Here is an 18886-nt window from a genome sequence, read left to right as displayed (position 1 = left end):
ATAGGTTTATAATATTAATATACATTTATATAGTTAACTGTATTTGTATCATCAAAAAAAAAAAAGGCTTTTTATTTTTTAATATTCGTTACTTTTTAATGTCTATGGAATCTTTTTCGTAAAGGCGTCCGTCTCTATTTGGCGACAGTGTAAATACCGTCCTTGGATAGGGCCTTGGAGATGGCTGGTCTCAACCTGGTGGAGTACCATGGGACACCAGTGATCATTCTAGTGACTTGGTCTGGAGCAATACCGGTCAACATGGTGGTGAAGTCACCGTAGTTGAAAACGGCTTCAGCAACTTCGACTGGGTATGTTTCAGTTGGGTGGGCGGCTTGGAACAGGTAGTATTGGGCCAAATGTGCTCTAATATCGGAAACGTAGACACCCARTTCAACCAAGTTGACTCTTTCGTCAGATTGAGCTAGAGTGGTAGTTGCGGAGGCACCGGCGGCGATGGCGGCGACACCAGCAGCGATTGAAGTTAATTTGACCATTGTATTTGTTTTGTTTTGTTTGTTAGTGGTGATATAAGCTTACCTGGAAAGAAAAGAGAGGAGGCATATTCTCAAGGACATGTAGTCAAAGCAGCTCTATTTATACACATTCCTTCACCGGTCATCACTACTCAAACGAATCGCTCACTGATGCCCAYTTCTTATCTCGCATCTYAATCCTTCATATCCYATCTTTCGTACCGTTTCATCATTATTATGGAGATGCGCTTGTTCTTGAACGATGCACGTATCTCTCAYAGGTTTCGTATGCGATGGTATTGTTTTATGGCGCCTATATCTATTCGTATGTGGGGGGATGTGAGAACGCTAATTATAGGGGTGCCAAGGTGCCTAGAAAAACCCTTTTTTTGCCTGTGAAATTTACATTTCCGGGCGAAGGAAATATCTGAATCTGACATTTGGACCCTCGGTCAGAGCCTTATTGTCATCTAAGCCTTTATTTGAAGTGCTCTAAACGATCGCCGAGGAAAAATAAAACCGTACTTTCGCTTTCTTGAGATTGTACAAAATAGTATACATGTGTTGGGAGTCGTATATCGTCAACTTCTAGAGGTTTGTACGCCATCATAAAAGTTGTTGATAAAATCTGTTGGAATAAGAAACAACTATCGTCTACGGAATAGTATTTACATTGCTAGTATACTATCGTATACGGTAAAAGAAGAGATGGCACGAACGATGAGAAATAGTCATCAGGCTAAATGGAAGCCGAAGCGCAAGGGTTGATGGTGTAAATGAATATTAACAGGTGAAATGGAAGAAGAAATAATAATGTAAATATGTAGAATTGTCGATAACATTTTGCGGATTTTTATATCCTCGAAGGGGACTTCTAGTATATTCTCTCTACTTAGTATTATAGCCTTGATTAACAATGAAACCTCAACACTTGCCTCAATATTCACACACCTCTCAAAATCAAATCATCACATGTGGCGTGTTTTAAAATAAATCTCTTCTTACAGTGAGATATACTGACCTATGAATGAGAAAGTTTTACATAAAAGATTTTTTAGAAAGAGTGACTGATCCAAAAGGAAGAAGATGGCTGGCTTACGGAACAATATCTGATACCAAATGAGCTCTGTTTATGATGCTTGTTATTATACATATTTGCACGTTGTTGAAAATTAATTATTGTGTAAAATGTTCAGACTTGCGGGTATGGGCTAATAAAAATTTCATGTATTCGCTGATCCGACAATTTCGATGTTGATTGCTCGTAAAATAARCAACGTCTGAATTTTATGGGGTTAGTTGGTCTTCTGAGTTGACCCAATTTTTCGTTTTTATTTGGAGATTGARACAGTTTTCATGATGTGGACAGAATCACTCCCAAYTATGAGGAGTATGAATTCCAAATACACAGCACTTRAAACTAAATAACTGAGGYCTCAAGCAGTCTTACAGTATGCAATAATTATAAACATTCCTCTGGGGCCATTTGYCTGTCMTAGACCTAATAAAGTGCWYCAYGTAACATTTCTTTGCATTTTTATTTGAAAACAGTGCGTAATGACAGGCGAAGATATCTAATTAAGAATTTATTTGGCCATACGCATTTAAAGTTACAATATTACTGAAATGAGTTTATAGATATTCGCTTGGATAAAAAAATGATTGAAAATTTTTACTGTTTTTCCTTTCAGCTTATAGTATGATATTGTTACACGTATTTATTAATTACTTATATTAGCCGTCACTACGTCAAAGAGATATCTCTTTCAGGAAAGATGCTTTATCCTATATCAGGATGGCTAGTAGTCTCCAGTTCAATATCCAATCACACGACGGAGCCATGATTGCTGTGTGATTTTGAGYTTCTCTTTCTCTCGTTCTTCYGTGGAAAAGCTTTGCTTCTTGTTTACGGTGAAGCCACGCAAAAAAAAGCARAGAAYRGCATTGAAAGCTGCAAATGAAATTGACACAATTATCAATAAGCGTTGAACCTTCGAGTAGGATTCCACCATCTGAGCACGAACTTCAGATCCAATAGGGTATTTTTTTAGATAGTTGAGTGGTGATTTGTAGATCGACATACCTAAGTTGTAGCCGAGTCGCTGTATCAGCTCCTTTGCCAGGCGCTGAGTCCATATTGCACCGGCAATAGAAGCACCCACCGCATCTCCGATTTGGTAGACTGACATAAGTAGCCCTGTGACAGTTGCCATCTCGTTGTGCGTGGTTGAAGCATGCACCAGCGTCCACATAGGAAAACGTATCATACCACCGGCTATACCAACCACAATCTCAGCGCCAATAAGACCCGAAATTCCGTCGTAYACCACCCGGTATTTGTACAAAAGACCCATTCCAAGAACACCGAGAAGCGATCCAGCAACCACAAATAGTTTAGGATGRGGATAGAAATGCAGTATAATACCCACAACAATATTAGTGCATGACTGCAGAAAATTGTAAAGCTGAGCTATCCGCTGCGCTCTCAAAGTTGATTCTCCGAACGCTACCATCAACACAGTGACCAAATACTCCAACTCGATCTGTAGACCTAGACGCCATACAAATTCCATCACCAGTGCAACATAGATAGTTGGATCGCCCAGATATACTCGTGGGATAAACGGATTCTTGGCAAATCGTAACTCCCAAATTAGGAAGATAAAGCCYAAGCAGCCGCCAACAACAATCATTGCAATAATATGACCTTCTCTCCATTTGGACGTGGCACCACCTGCTATCGTGAGAGGTAATAGTAGTAGCACTAAGAAGGCAGTAAAGAGAATAATTCCAATCAGATTTATGTCTTCCACAAACTTCCAGAGCGTTTGACGCAGATTCTGCCCTTTTTCTTTCAATCTGAATGGTGGTAGCTTTCCGCTGCGCCAGGAAATGTACTGAGCATATGCATAAGGAAGGGCCAAGATTAAGGTAGAGAAGGGTACAATAATGCAGAAAATTCCATAGCCCCAACGCCATTTGAACGGTGCGACATCACCAGCCAGCGAGCTAACAATATTTCCGCTTACCCATGTGTTTATAATCACGGGAATCAAAAATATGTTCATGGCAAACGTACGATCTCTCAATTCAGATAGATCTCCCGTCAATGCTGTAGCAAGAAGACGAAATCCAGAATAACCAAACTGTTGTATGACAATACCCGCAAAAAGTCCGCCAAAAGTTGGAGTAGCGGCTGAAATAATTTCCCCCACAGTGTAGAGCACGAGCGCAAAGATCCAGCATTCCATACGCCCAAATCGGTCCGACATACGTGCATATGGCACAGCGACAACAGAAGCTACGATTGATTTGACGGTATTGATTGATCCAACCTGCGAATGCTTCCCAAAGCTGTTAGCAGCGTACGTTTGTATCGATTGCGAAATCTGCCCACCAAGTCCAGTACAGTAGCCCTGCAAAAACAGGGCTACTAGTAGAGCGGTCTTGAGTGAACTGAACGTGACTCCAAAAGCTGTGAAAGAGCCATAGTCAGACAAGACCCTGTTGACAGCATCTATACGACGTAAGCCGGACGCGGTAGGCTTACCAACATCAGTTTCTGCCTTTTCGCYGTAACYGACAGTGCTTTTATCGTCCAAAGTGTCATTTTTAGACGGATCTGTTTCCATCATATTCCGAGATACATACGCAAGTACTACTTTCTATATTATCCTTCTGTCAAATTTTCTGACTTCATCTCTTTTAAACAACTTAATTCCATCATGCCGGCATGGACCCTTAACCTCTCAAAAGCCACAGGGGGTGCAATTGGGAACAATGGAAGTTTCCATAGCCCTATTTGTACCRCATTTGGGTGCAATTGTTAGCTTGAACAGATTTTTGCGGCTGACTTACGACCAATAGCAATTCGTGTCTAGTTACCCAGCCCCCTTTCGGACTTGAAAACTARGAGCTGATAGTCCGTAGATACATTTGCATTTGACGATATCGAAAAACTTGTGTCCTTATTTGGTATACGGAATGCGAGGAACTGTACGAAAACGGAGTTATTTCGCGTTTGAGAGGGTCCATTAAGTCAGCTGAAATAGAAAAGACAAAAACAAAAGAAAAAAAAAAAAAAGAAAATAGGAAAAAACAACTATATTAAACCATAAAAAGGTTTGACTGCCTAAACAGCTAAAACAGAAAATATTATTTTTTCAACTTTTCCTCACCTCTTCGTTGGATTTTTCTTCATTTCYTATTCAGATATCTTTAGTTAGGAACTATTGTTACGCCTCTTGTCGATCATGTTGGACTGGGAAATTTATTGGTGCAGAATAAAGACGAAAAATTCTTGAAATGAATAATATGTGAGATTGTACGAACCAATGGACGTAGTTGGCTCTTTTGAACTTAAACGGCCATCTTATTCTTGCTCTATTAGCATAAAAAGTAAACGTGTTTTTTGAAGCCGTAGGAATTTTCGTTACAAACTGTTCCTTGTGTTTTCTGAGAGGACAAATTTTCATCTTTTGCTCAAGCTTATGGCATGCTGGGAGAACAGTGCGACAGCCCCTAAGCGTTTCTTCATCTCATCGTAGGCCTTCTTACTTATAGCACAGTTGTTTCTTATCTCAACATCCCCGTATTCTTCGACGAGTCGGTTCGGTTTTTGAGATCAGTTTTACCAAAATCTTGTCCCCAGTAAATATATAGGGTACCACTTAAGGCAGTTAAAGCACCTGGTAAAACTGGATATGACTATTTTTCTCCGAAGATGACACGATTCCTTGGGGATCCGTCACCAAATATGGCGATCGGGCGARGTTGATCGAGGTTCTCCAAATAAATAAGACACCAACAGTCAGTACAAAATTAAGGCATCTGRATAGTTCAGAAAGGGCAGATTAACACAGACGCCTGCGATGAAGGAAAAAGACATATGTCGCTACTATTCAATGTGTAAAATARATAAATAATCATATATATAAATAGATGTACATATCTTTTTGTCACAATCGTCAATCATTCAGATAYGTAAATTCTGCCCTCCCATGGCTTCAAAGTCCTGGAAGAGGCATCTACCTCYTTCTTTGGRAAGTTKCCAAACTCCAACTTGAACGAGGTACTGTCATCTGGAATCGTAAAGTCCACGTTGTCAGAGCTAAAGTTCAAGGCTGCAAACAAGGTCTTGTTCTCGTACTTCTTGGTAAAACTGAACAGCTTTTTATTGTCAAGATCGATGAACTCAAAATCATAGCCATAAACAGTGATATCCTTGTGTGCCTTTCTAAACCTCAAAGCTTCCTTCCAGAAAGCCAGCACAGAGTTTGGATCCTTTTGCTCGTCTTCGACRTTGATTCCCTCYCTGAAAGATTCGTTCAAGTAGAACCATGGCTTGCCGGTGGGCCCAGAGAAGCCAGCATTTGGCTCTTCGCGCGACCATTGCATAGGTGTTCTGGCATGGTCTCTGGAGATAAGGGCAATGGCTTCTAAAAACTTCTTCATCTCGTTCGAGTTTTCCCCATGCTCTTCCTTGATCGCCTTGTAATTGTTTCTGATTTCAACGTCYTCGTACTTTTCAATAGGCCAGTTTTTGAAATTGATTTGGCCYAGCTCCTGTCCYTGGTACACATACAAAGTACCGGTCAGTGACACTAACAATACAGACAGCAACTTACCAGAAACGACACGATTCTTGGGCGAGTCGTCACCAAATCTCGTAATCGAACGAGGTTGRTCGTGATTTTCGAGGTAAATAGTCGACCAACAATCACTCTTGTTAACRTATCTGAACAGCTCGGCAAGAGCAACCTTCCAATCCTTCAATTCAAATGGGACCAAGTTTTGGCGGAACTTGGGCGAAGTTCCAACATCAGTGTGAGAAAAGTTGAACAGCTCACTAAGCTCGTGCCTCGATGCACTTGTGTACAACTTCTTGGTCTCGTCGGAAGCATGTTGCATTTCACCAACGGTCATAATCTCYCTACCGTCTTTRACCCTGTCTCTCATGAACTTGTTCATCTCTTGGTGRAATTCATGAATACGTGGTCCATTCATTGTGAAAGCATCACTGGCCTGCCATTTTGTGTTCTCGTCAATCACAGGAGCGTCTGGTAGACCAACAACTTTGGAGTACAAACTCCCCACATCGATTCTGAAACCGTCAACACCGTGGTCTAACCAGTATCCAACAGCGCTTTCGTAGATTGCCTTTCTGCAGTCCTCGTTCTCCCAGTTGAGATCAGGCTGGGTRGAGCAAAACAAACGCAAGTAAAACTCGTTCGTTGTTTCGTCGAAAGTCCATGCGGAACCSCCGAAGTACGATCTCCAGTTGTTTGGTGGGATTGGAGCGCCATCGGCGTCGTAGCCCTTAGGTGCTCTCCAGAAGAACCARTCACGYTTTGGATTRGTCTTGGAAGACCTRCTCTCCTTRAACCACTCGTGYTCACTGGAACAATGRTTGATGACCAAATCGGTGATAAACTTCATGCCTARCTTATGGGTCTTCTCAATCARSKCGAARCAGTCCTCGTTRGTCCCGTAGGTTGGCCAGACCTTCTCGTAGTTGGCAATATCGTAACCCATATCGTCCTGTGGCGAGTCGTAGAATGGTGAAATCCAGATAGCATCGGCACCRAGRTCTTTGATGTACTCCAACTTGGAGGCGATACCTTTCATATCACCCCAGCCATCGTTGTTCGAGTCYTTGAAACTTGCRGGGTAGATTTGGTAGACGGTRGCTTCTTTCCACCATTTGGGTTCTGTTTCTGGGTGTGCRGATGAAATAGTCATTGCACGGTTTGAACTATGTTAATGCTTTTGCTTGTGTTATTTACTTGTCASGGAGCTGGTTTGCTTTGCTGATGGAGATTCTGTTTTACAACTTCTCCCTCAAACTGGMAAACCTGTAGTCTTGAGAGAAAAAGGCATCTTTATATATGTTTATTTTAGCAGTCCACGATCCTGTGGACTTCTCGCGGATGAAAATAGAACAACCCACGCAAGCTAAAAGAAAGCGTTGTGAACGAGAAATACAGGAAAAGTTTGCCAGGGATGTTCGTTCTTATTCGAGCACTTACGCTCCTAAAGCCTCTTAGACCCGCATTCCTTTTCGTAAACTGCCATTAAAATGCGAGCAGCGTTGTTCAACACCACTCTGTAACTCTAACTGGAGGGTATGGTATGATGTGTTCTGCATCATGGTGCCTGTCCGTCAGCTATCTACGGCAGTATCCGTACTATCCCCAGACTGTCGCGCACACTCCGCCGCAATCGTGCATGTTCGTGGTTCCACGGAGCACAATCTTTTCTCCGTTTGGGACCCCGCAATGTCACATAATAATTTCTCCGCGCGCAACATCAGTTCTTTTTGACTTTACATCCCCCTGGATATATTTAACCTTAATTAGCTTTTTCTGCAGCTAGACAAAATAGGCTCGACCTCTCCTGAACCGGGCCTCTGAAACTTCATCCTCTATGTTGCATTTCATTCTCGGGTCGCCATCCGCGCTTCTGGCAGAAACACCCTGTCTGCACCTTACGCAGGGTGTCACTAATATATTCAGAAAAATGCTCGAGAACGTAAAGCCTTTTCTTTCTATTTTTTTTACGGCGGCTGTTTGGATGAGAAGCTGACGGACGTGCGATATCAGCAGTATCAGCAATACCAACACTTGGTGGCAACAATGAAATCCTTTTTTCTGCCCGTTCCTGACAACATGCTTGGAACGGCTCGGAGAAATGTGCGATGCGTAGCACAAGACCTCRCGTAGAAACCAGCGTTCTCACTGGCTATTTCTCCTTGAAAATGCTTCTCTTTTGCAACTGAGGGAAACGCGTGATAGGCTCTGGCTCTTCCGTGAGCCCCGCATAATTTCTTTTCTTTTTTATGGAAAAGTTCGGTGAATCTTTTAGCTTTTCAAATATTTCTCCGGAAGAAGGCACTGCCTCGTAAGCTGTAAACTWTAATCGACAATTAATAGATCCCCAGAGAAAGGTTGCTCCACAGGAGTAGACGATGAGCAAACGAGTCTGCACCCTCGCTTAAGCGCACGCGGGTCATCTCTGTTCGATAGTACCTCGGGGCTGACGATATTTGAACCTCTTCACAGGTTTGACAATATAAATAGCGAGTTATTTAACAGTTGTAAGTATTGAAGAAACAGTTTTCTACTTCTTGACGCGCTAGAAGAGCAAAGTATCACATCGCCTTAGCCTTGACCGTCCTCTTATTTCAAAAACCACATTTCAGCATGTCAAGCCTTGGTGATATACCTGCGAATAAYTTATCTCCGGCTAGTTCGAATCCCCATTCAACGGCTAGCGCATCTCCTATTAGGACCAAACAAGAAGATTCWAAAAACTCCTCTGATCTGGCTTTGGCTGAACCRGCTGCGGCTGAACCAGCTATCGAACTACCAAAGAAACCCCTCTCTGCCTATACCACCGTCTCGATTCTGTGTTTGATGATTGGGTTTGGTGGGTTCATCTTTGGTTGGGATACCGGTACAATCTCGGGTTTTGTCAACCTCTCCGACTTCGTCAAAAGATTTGGCCAAAAAAACGACAAGGGAATTTACTACCTGTCAAAAGTGAGAATGGGGCTGATTGTTTCGATATTCAACGTTGGTTGTGCCGTGGGCGGGATTCTTTTGTCAAAAGTAGGTGATATATATGGCCGCCGTATTGGTTTAATTGCGGTCACGTCTATCTATGTCGTGGGCATCCTAGTCCAAATCACCTCGACACATAAATGGTACCAATACTTCATCGGCAGAATCATTTCCGGTTTAGGCGTGGGAGGCATTGCCGTCCTCTCCCCAATGCTAATATCCGAGGTGTCTCCAAARCAGATCAGAGGTAACCTTGTCCAACTGTATCAGCTGATGGGGACAATGGGTATTTTCCTGGGCTACTGCACCAACTACGGTACAAAGAACTACGACGACTCGACCCAGTGGAGGGTCGGCCTTGGCCTTTGCTTTGCCTGGGCTACATTCATGATCAGCGGGATGATGTTCGTGCCCGAGTCGCCACGTTTCCTGGTCGAAGTTGGTAAGCATGAAGAAGCCAAACGTTCCATATCGAAATCTAACAAGGTTTCAGTCGATGACCCTGCTCTATTAGCCGAATATGACGCTATAAGGGCGGGTATCGAGCTCGAAAAGCTAGCAGGTAACGCATCATGGGGCGAGCTTCTCTCCACAAAGACAAAGGTGTTCCAACGTGTGATCATGGGAGTCATGATCCAATCTTTGCAGCAACTAACCGGTGACAAYTACTTCTTCTATTACGGCACGACRATCTTCAAGTCTATTGGTCTAAAAGACTCCTTCCAAACATCGATCATCATTGGTGCAGTCAATTTTTTCTCTTCATTCGTGGCAATATACACCATCGAGAGGTTTGGACGCCGTACGTGCCTGTTGTGGGGTGCCGCCGCCATGCTATGCTGCTTTATTGTGTTCGCCTCCGTCGGTGTAACCAAGCTTTGGCCTGAGGGAAGCAGTCATCAGGATATCACATCTCAAGGTGCTGGTAACTGTATGATTGTTTTCACCATGTTTTTCATTTTTGCGTTCGCTACCACCTGGGCAGGCGGCTGCTTTGTTATCGTGTCAGAAACCTTTCCGCTTAGAGTCAAATCAAGAGGTATGGCGATCGCAACGGCTGCGAACTGGATGTGGGGTTTCATAATTAGTTTCTTCACTCCTTTCATCACCGGTGCCATCAATTTTTACTATGGCTATGTCTTCATCGGCTGTCTATGTGTTGCCTTCTTTTACGTCTTTTTCTTTGTCCCAGAAACGAAGGGCCTGACGCTAGAAGAGGTCGACACTATGTGGCTAGAAGGCATTCCACCATGGAAGTCGGCTTCATGGGTGCCACCGGACAGAAGAACCGCAGATTACGATGAGGATGCTGTGGCTCATGACGATAGACCAGCTTACAAAAGGTTCTTCTCCAACTGATTCTCYGACTCGTCGATAATTCAAACGTTTTTTTCTCCCTACCTCCGTAATATTTATATGATGTTTATTTTTGTACGTCCTAATAATTTATGATCTTTTCCTTGTAAYTTGCAGCAGCTGAATTCTAGTGCTGAAGTGGRCRCTACACAACAAGCAAGGACGCAGGAGCTCCAGTAACAGACCACGCACAAAAGCCCGCTGAGCCTTGACTCGAAGCTGATGCAATACTGCCACAACCTTACAAACCTTAACTCTAACTTGGGCCCGACGCATTTAAGACGGAAATAAGGATGAAGAAACAATGAAGGAATCCTGCCTCCTATATCTTCGATGATCGTCGTGCAATACGAGTCATGCTTCTAATAACCCCAGTTTGCTATCATTGTCTTGAATCGCCTCAATCTGTACATGACATTCGCCTACGCTCAACCTGGCACAATGGCTGCGGATAAAATGGCACTAAACTGCTCTATGCCCATTTTCACAGAAGATCAATGATTTCRCCATAGYAACGAAAAACGYACATTATTGTACCGTTCAAGCATGCTGGTAATTGCACCCCTCCACTTCACACGCCCCAGCATCCTTTCACACTTCCTCTTGGGCCAGATGGCTTTAAGTGCGCCGCCAAGTGTCGGCCAAATTCAAAACTCAAAACTCAAAATTCACAATGCAAAATTCATAATTCGAAATTCATAATTCATAATTCGAAATTCATAATTCGAAATTCATACAATAATTCATACAGTTTTTCATACTTAATTCATACAATAATCCATACAATAATTCATACAATAATTCATACAATAATTCATACAACAATCCATACAATAATTCATACAGCAATTCATACTTAATTCTTAATGTGAAGTTCTAACACTATATAATTCGACAATACTATCGTTACGTAATCGTCGCAAACATAAACATAGAGTGTATTTACAGAGAATYTGCCATTCGTTCATCGACAGAACCCGCCAACTTATGAAAACACTTACTTGGCATAGTACAATCTACCTTCCCAAGGCTTCAAAATCCTAGAGGACGCATCAACATCATCGTAGTTTCCGAGAACAAAAGATAAAGAGGACTTCTCTTTCGGAGCCCTGAATTCGGTTTGCTCACCACTGAAATTCAAGGCAGCAAACAGCGTCTTGYCCTCGTACTCCTTRGTGAAGCTAAATAGCTTGTCGCTGTCCAAGTCGATAAAMTGGAAATCGTAACCATACACCATGAGCTCCTTGTTTTCCCTTCTGGCTTGGAGGGCTCTTTTCCAGAAGTTGAGAACTGAAGCGCCATCTTCGGATTCTTCTTCAACGTTAATTCCCTGCTGAAAGGATTCATTCAAGAAATACCAGGGTCTGGCATCTGGGCCAGTGAAGCCAGCATTGGGTTCCTCTCGGGACCAGGGCATTGGGGTTCGTGCGTGATCTCTGGAAATCAAGGCAATGCCCTCAAGGAACTTTTTCATTTCCATCGAGTTCTCGCCAAACTTCTCCCTAATGATGCCGTAGTTGGTTTTCACATCAACATCCTCATACTTCTCGATGGGCCAATCTTTGAAATTGATCTGGCCTAGCTCTTGGCCTTGGTAAATGTACAGCGTACCGGTTAATGAACACTCCAACAATGCCAACAGCTTACCGGACACATTACGATACTTTGGCGAATCGTCACCAAACCTCGAGACTGAACGCGGTTGATCGTGGTTCTCGATATAGGTAGTAGCCCAGCTATCCGTRCCGTTAATAAACAAGAAGTTCGATGCGATAGCTTCCTTCCACTGTTTCAAGGAGAAGGGAACTTTGTTGTAACGAAAGAACGGCTTGGTACCAATATCAACGTGCGTAAAAGAAAACAGTTCGCTGATTTCGTATCTGGCYGCACTGGTATATAACGCATTGTCGCTTCCGTGAGCGACTTCGCCCACCGTCATTATTTCTCTGCCATCCTTCACTCTATTCTTCATAAACTTGTGCAGTTCCTGGTGAAATTCATGGATTCTAGGACCATTATGGGACCCCCAATTTGGGTGCTGCAGCTCTGAGCTTTCGTCAAAAATCGGGGAGTCTGGCAGGCCAGGCCGTTTTGAATACAGGCCTGCGGTGTCAATTCTAAAACCGTCGACACCGTGGTCCAACCAGTATCCAACAGCGCTTTCATAGATAGCCTTTCTGCATTCTTCGTTYTCCCAATTCAAGTCAGCCTGACTAGATGCGAACAAGCGCAGGTAAAACTCGTTCGTGGTCTCATCRAAAGTCCACGCTGAACCCCCAAAGAAGGATTTCCAGTTATTTGGTGGAATTGGYTTACCATGCTCATCGTAACCCTTTGGTGCTYYCCAGAAGAACCAGTCACGCTTAGGGTTGGTCTTCGAAGATCTACTCTCCTTGAACCATTCGTGTTCTGTAGAGCAATGGTTCACGACTAAATCAGTAATGAACTKCATACCCAGTTTGTGTGTCTTGTCAATCAGCTCGAAACAGTCCTCGTTGGTACCGTATCTTGGCCACACTTTTTCATAGTTAGAAACGTCATACCCCATATCATCTTGTGGGGAGTCGTAAAATGGACAAACCCAGATTGTATCGACTCCGAGGCCTTTGAGGTAGTCCAGTTTGGAGGTGATACCTTTCATGTCACCCCAGCCATCGTTATTCGAGTCTTTAAAACTTGCGGGGTAGATCTGATAGATCGTGGCTTCTTTCCACCATTTGGGCTCCGTTTCCGGGTGTTCAGAAGAAATAGTCATTTATTTACGAGCTGTGGTTATGTGCGATTGAGTCAACACTTGTTGTATATAATCAAGAAGTTAGGCTGAAAACGAAGGCTTTAATCCTTCAAAGGCATATTTTGGGCAGCTTTTATACCTTTCTCAAGGCACTCGAGAAAAACAGGCTGTAATAGAAAAACTGGAGAAAAGAGTACGTCCTGTCTTACGCTGGTTCTGACCGCCCCACGACACGGTCCACAATGGCTCGCTTTGCGCTATGTTACTACTTTTCGAGGAACAAGGTTATCGCAATTGCATGCGGCTCGGAGAATTTCACGCATAAATACCGTAAACTATATACCCCCATGTTTTGACGAAATTTTTAGCGAAGGCTGCCAAACAATAATAAAAAATGCAGATAAAAGCGAGAGTTTATGCGGAATGCAAGACATCCCTTGTTCACGAGCTGGTAGTCTGAAATTAGCCACCTTGGCGATTATTCAGGGGAAGACATATTGTTGCAATCTTCAGGTCATGTCTGCTTTTCTACACGTTTACCTTACTTAACCTTCACTCATCTCTCCATACACGTATTTTTGCGAGCAATCTGCCGTTACGGAACACCCGCTATATTCCTCGAAAGCTTTCGAAACACTTCTCTGGCTTCRTTGTAATACGTACTCAGARACACGCTACTAGAGCTCKTCGTGGAAGCAGACTCCACCATAATCTTGGCCGCACGCAGCACGTCTGGAGCGTACAGATCTTACTGCGCAACATATAAAGAGGCGTGATATGCTCCATGTTCATTACACTGCACTACATCTTGACGGATCTTACCAAGACACTCAAAAAAAATTCCAAAAGCTATTAGGTAACTATGAAGGGTCTATCCTCAATGATAAATAGAAAGAAGTGCAACGGTAACTCGAGCTCAATAGAGACCGAAGGCGGCTTCGGCGCCGCTGAATGCAACTCGATAGAGTTGGAGGAGCAAGGCAAAAAAACTGATTTTGATCTTGCCCATCTTGAGTATGGKCAGGGCCCAGCAGCATTAAGCGAGAATGATGAAGTAACGCCAAATATTCTCGACGCTGCGCAGGATGCTAAGGAGGCAGACGATAGTGAAAGAGAGATGCCGCTCATGACAGCTTTGAAAACGTATCCCAAAGCAGCGGCTTGGTCGTTGTTGGTTTCCACAACGCTGATCCAGGAAGGTTATGACACCGCCATCCTCGGCTCTTTCTATGCCCTACCCGTCTTTCAGAAGAAGTACGGCTCTCTAAATGCCCGTACAGGAGAATGGGAGATTTCGGTATCTTGGCAGATTGGGCTGTGTTTATGCTACATGGCAGGAGAGATCGTGGGTTTACAGTTGACAGGTCCCTCGGTGGATTTGATGGGTAACCGCTACACATTGATTATGGCGTTGATGTTCTTAACTGCYTTCATTTTTATTCTGTATTTCTGTAAAAGTTTAGGGATGATCGCTGCGGGACAGGCATTGTGCGGTATGCCATGGGGTTGTTTCCAATGTCTGACTGTGTCTTATGCCTCTGAAATCTGTCCTATGGCGCTGAGGTACTACCTGACGACATATTCGAATCTGTGCTGGTTGTTTGGTCAGCTTTTTGCTGCAGGCATCATGAAAAATTCCCAAAACAAATACGCAGACTCGGACTTAGGATATACGCTACCTTTTGCTTTACAGTGGATCTGGCCTGTTCCTCTAGCAATAGCGATATTCTTTGCACCTGAATCCCCATGGTGGTTAGTCAAGAAAGGAAGACTAGAGCAGGCAAAGAGGTCGCTCGAAAGAACACTAAGCGGTAARGGAGCCGAGAAAGAATCACTGGTGGCCATGGAACTGGATAAAATCAAAATGACTATAGAGAAGGAGAAGAAGCTGTCAGACGATGAAGGCTCCTATTTGGATTGTCTGAGGGGCAAGGTTAATCGGAGGAGAACGAGAATAGCCTGTCTGTGCTGGGCCGGTCAAACTGTTTGTGGTGCGTCACTAATAGGTTACTCAACTTACTTCTACGAGAAAGCCGGTGTTAGCACGGAAACAGCATTCACTTTTAGTATCATTCAATACTGTCTCGGTATTGCTGCAACATTTTTATCCTGGTGGGCCTCAAAATATTATGGTAGATATGACCTTTACGCTTGTGGACTGGCCTTCCAGACCGTTATACTGTTCATTATAGGCGGTTTGGGATGCTCCGACACTCACGGTGCCAAAATGGGAAGTGGCGCTCTTCTAATGGTCGTTGCGTTCTCATACAACCTGGGGATTGCCCCTGTCGTTTTTTGCTTAGTCTCTGAAATACCATCGTCGAGGCTGAGRACTAAATCGATCATTTTAGCTCGTAATGCGTACAACATAGGAAATATCGTAGTYGCTGTTTTGATTTTGTACCAACTGAACTCTGAGAAATGGAACTGGGGTGCCAAGTCAGGCTTTTTCTGGGGAGGATTCTGCCTGGCTGTTTTAATTTGGGCTGTCTTTGATCTGCCCGAAACCGCAGGTAGAACCTTTATTGAAATAAATGAACTATTTAGACTTGGAGTTCCAGCAAGAAAATTCAAGTCAACAAAAGTGGACCCATTTGCCGCCGCCAAAGCAATCTCTGATGAAATCAACCATAAAGATCCCAAGGAAGATATGAAAGCTTCCGCCGAGGAGAGAGAGCAAAGCACCCCATCTCTAATGGATTGATGACTCTTAGCGCAGCAGATGATAAGGTATCACTYTCCGTGTATATATTAAATACCTAGCACATTAGCYTTATTATTTATTACTTGGTTRAGGTATTTCGTTGGTTTTATGTAAAAATTTGAAGTTCCCATTTATCAAAGAAAAGACCTTCTTCGGAGTGTCGAAAATGAACTTGAAGAACTAACGGCTCTTTATTCCTCCGTAAAGTTCACCAGATCATTCAGGGAGTAAGAGTTAAAACACCACTGCCGTATTTTTTTATTCATTTTGATATCGTCTATTTTCCACGCATTTTTAACAAACGTAAGACTACTGTACAACGCTTTTATTTGCAACGCTCTCGATGACAACTTTATCAGACAGCTTTATGAACTTCTCCAGYGCCCTAATTTTGGTACATCTATAATTACGGAGAATACAACCCAGAAAACACGTATTGCCCATTCGAGATATGCCGATTGCCTGCTTTAGGCTGAACGAAACCCACATTAGTAGCTGGCCATCTTACCCAATCTTAAGTCATACTTTCCACTACWGAAAAGGTACCGATACAAAAAATCCAGCCGGGGTGCAAAGGATAATGAATCCGATAACTCGGTTTTAAATTTGACTCCATACAGCCAGATGTGGTTATCTAAGACTTCCTCATCGTATTTTTACGMTAGGCGTGTGAATGGACAATCACGCACTCTTCTATAAAAAACATCCCAGGAGCTTTTGTTTCTCGTTCAGCAGAGAATKTTTAAAGACTAGCCTTACGGCAATTGCCACCTCTTAAAATATCGTACAAATATTTTAAAGGATTATATCAGTATCGTCTTTAGAGTCACCGTTTGGTTGCAACGGTCTGGTAATAGGTAGAGTAATAAGGGCGCTTTGACATTTAGTTGAAAATCTCTGGAACATAATATTATCGCAGTGATTCAGGGAGAAGACAAACTTGGCCACGTCGCTCAAAACATTCCAAGCCTCCAACTTCATATTTCGATCATAATGGCCGATAACGTCCACTAATGCATTAGCTATTTCTAATGTTTTCATAGGTATTCCGGGGCCATGCACGTCATAGAAATTTTTCGGGGTTAGGAATGTATCGCCTAACATATCCCTAGCAATCTCTACTGGTATGTGGGCATTATCTGTATTCGAAAGAAATTTGGTTCGTTTATCTTTTACCTGAAACATCAGTTTCCAAGCCAGGGTTCTTATCCAGTGCCGGGAAAATAAAAAATCTATGTACCCGTAGGACCACGGCTCTACCTCGGGTGATACTGTATGAAGCTCTTTCCATATCCTTTTCAAAGAGTCTTCAGTGCAAGAATCGTTAGCAAAGTCAGTAGCTAAAGAATCATAGAAACATTTTTCTGGCACAGTGAAGACCCTGATCACCTCGAGAAAACTATCCAGGGAAAGCCGGGGATCAGTTACAATCTCGGGCTGCGGCGGAAATATCGTGGTATCCAGGCTGGTCGCACAATGAATGTATACAGAATAGTACCTTTCCGTCAGAAGAATTAAGTAGTACGCCTTCCGTATAAGCTGCTGCTCACCAAATGAGAGATATTTATAAGTCTCTTCGCGGTGGAATCTGGCGATCTTGATGAGGCCAATAGCTTCAGAATAAAGTCTGTACGAAGCCGTAGTGTCAGAAAAGCGTGCAAAACAACGATGTAAGCAGTAGTAGGTCATGATTCTATATATGTCGCAGCTACTGAAATCGTCAAAGTCTTGGCGTGATGACATACAGAGACTGGAGAGTTGATTTCCTGTAAAGGAGACACCCTCTTCAGTTTCCATTTCAGTTTGCAAGTCGCTAAGAGTGGCCGCCGAGAGAGCTACCAGAAACCAGTAGACGGAACAGTTATCATATTTCTCGTCCAAAAGTTTGTGAAGATCATCATAGGAGAGCAAAGGCCAGATCACGTATAAATTATCGCTATATAGCCTCAAACATTGGTCTATCAGCACCTTTGGAACTTTCGCGGATGCTCCTGGAGCAGCCATAGTGCTGTAATCCTCACTGASCCTCTGCATATAGGCTATTTTTTTCAAACTTCTTGTCCTAATGGACTTCGGACCTCTCTTTTTCAACATTCGAAGATAGGTGCATTTCAGATCGTGCTCAAGACAACGATTACACGGTTCTTCACGGTTACATTTTATTCGACGAACACGACAGCAGTCACACGCTTGTTTGGCAAAACTCATACTCGAAGCAAAAACGTCAGACGCTTATTTTTCTGTTCACCGAATGAAAACCTTCGAAATCATTTTTTTCTGCAGTCCGTATTTACGTTGTTAAATATGAAGAATCGGATTATTAAAAATCCGGGGGGAAGAAGAAAAACGCGTCATTATGTGTGGGGAAGCGCTGCGACAGGAACAACGGCATTTAGTTATCCGAATAGCACCGTTTTGGGAAAGCCGGATTATCCGTTCTTTGTTTTCTGGGAGTCTTTTTCCAGTGGCTATGCTGGTTCGGGTCCCCTCTTCGAATGCAACTATAATACACTTAATCAAGCGGAGTTCTGAGATAACTGTGGTTTCAGCGTAGTCTTGCTGTTGATCGCTGAAGAGCACATTCGAAACTCCGACGTTTAGTATTGTGAAGTTCTATCGTAAAATCATCTTGTTTCTAAACTATTTGACTGAACGTGCTCTCGAATCAAAAGATCACTGCTTTTGGAAAAGTATTTCCTGGTGAGTGGTCAAGCTAGGGCACGACGTATTACAAGGAGAAGCAATAGTGTGAGTCCTTGATTCTGCAGATGCTATCTCTGTCACAATAGAGCAAGATGAAACTTGGGGGCTTTAGTATCTTTTGATGCTACCCTTCCAAGCGGCAGTGGTGTTTATTTCTCCGTGGGGCATGGGGGCCATGGTCTAGATGGTGAGCTGCTTAGGCCTTTTTGAGTAGAGGTTTCCCCACAAATGATGAAGAAAGGGCAAATCCGGTCAAAAAAAGGGGAAAAAACGTTATTTGCACGGCGGAGTAATTCTCGCAGAAACCCGCCCTACGGCAAAAGTCTGGAAAGAAGGCACCCTGATATTAAGT

At 43.2% G+C, this 18886-nt stretch overlaps 7 protein-coding genes across 7 annotated transcripts; 2 read left to right on the top strand and 5 right to left on the bottom strand.

The window, feature by feature from the left end:
* Positions 1–134: 134 nt before the first annotated feature.
* Positions 135–497, bottom strand: DI49_1602 (SRP1/TIP1 family protein; the record flags this gene model as incomplete). Its single annotated transcript, XM_018364783.1, has 1 exon — positions 135–497. One exon carries the CDS (start codon positions 495–497, stop codon positions 135–137), a length of 363 nt encoding a protein of 120 aa, XP_018222855.1.
* Positions 498–2290: 1793 nt separating this feature from the next.
* DI49_1601 (uncharacterized protein) lies at positions 2291–4111 on the bottom strand (the record flags this gene model as incomplete). Its single annotated transcript, XM_018364782.1, has 1 exon — positions 2291–4111. The coding sequence occupies one exon, from the start codon at positions 4109–4111 to the stop codon at positions 2291–2293; it is 1821 nt and encodes a 606-aa protein (XP_018222854.1).
* Positions 4112–5447: 1336 nt separating this feature from the next.
* DI49_1600 (glycoside hydrolase family 13 protein) lies at positions 5448–7217 on the bottom strand (the record flags this gene model as incomplete). The annotated part of the gene is made up of 1 exon (XM_018364781.1): positions 5448–7217. The coding sequence occupies one exon, from the start codon at positions 7215–7217 to the stop codon at positions 5448–5450; it is 1770 nt and encodes a 589-aa protein (XP_018222853.1).
* Positions 7218–8677: 1460 nt separating this feature from the next.
* On the top strand, positions 8678–10396 carry DI49_1599 (sugar porter family MFS transporter; the record flags this gene model as incomplete). The annotated part of the gene is made up of 1 exon (XM_018364780.1): positions 8678–10396. One exon carries the CDS (start codon positions 8678–8680, stop codon positions 10394–10396), a length of 1719 nt encoding a protein of 572 aa, XP_018222852.1.
* A 994-nt stretch (positions 10397–11390) lies between these two features.
* DI49_1598 (alpha-glucosidase) lies at positions 11391–13148 on the bottom strand (the record flags this gene model as incomplete). The annotated part of the gene is made up of 1 exon (XM_018364779.1): positions 11391–13148. One exon carries the CDS (start codon positions 13146–13148, stop codon positions 11391–11393), a length of 1758 nt encoding a protein of 585 aa, XP_018222851.1.
* Positions 13149–13989: 841 nt separating this feature from the next.
* Positions 13990–15831, top strand: DI49_1597 (sugar porter family MFS transporter; the record flags this gene model as incomplete). Its single annotated transcript, XM_018364778.1, has 1 exon — positions 13990–15831. One exon carries the CDS (start codon positions 13990–13992, stop codon positions 15829–15831), a length of 1842 nt encoding a protein of 613 aa, XP_018222850.1.
* Positions 15832–16626: 795 nt separating this feature from the next.
* Positions 16627–18039, bottom strand: DI49_1596 (Zn(II)2Cys6 transcription factor; the record flags this gene model as incomplete). The annotated part of the gene is made up of 1 exon (XM_018364777.1): positions 16627–18039. One exon carries the CDS (start codon positions 18037–18039, stop codon positions 16627–16629), a length of 1413 nt encoding a protein of 470 aa, XP_018222849.1.
* Positions 18040–18886: the final 847 nt, after the last annotated feature.

This window comes from Saccharomyces eubayanus, chromosome V, assembly GCF_001298625.1.
Source record: "Saccharomyces eubayanus strain FM1318 chromosome V, whole genome shotgun sequence".
NCBI lineage: Eukaryota > Fungi > Ascomycota > Saccharomycetes > Saccharomycetales > Saccharomycetaceae > Saccharomyces > Saccharomyces eubayanus.
Note: the sequence above shows the minus strand (reverse complement) of the source record. Positions and strands in the feature narration are given on the sequence as shown.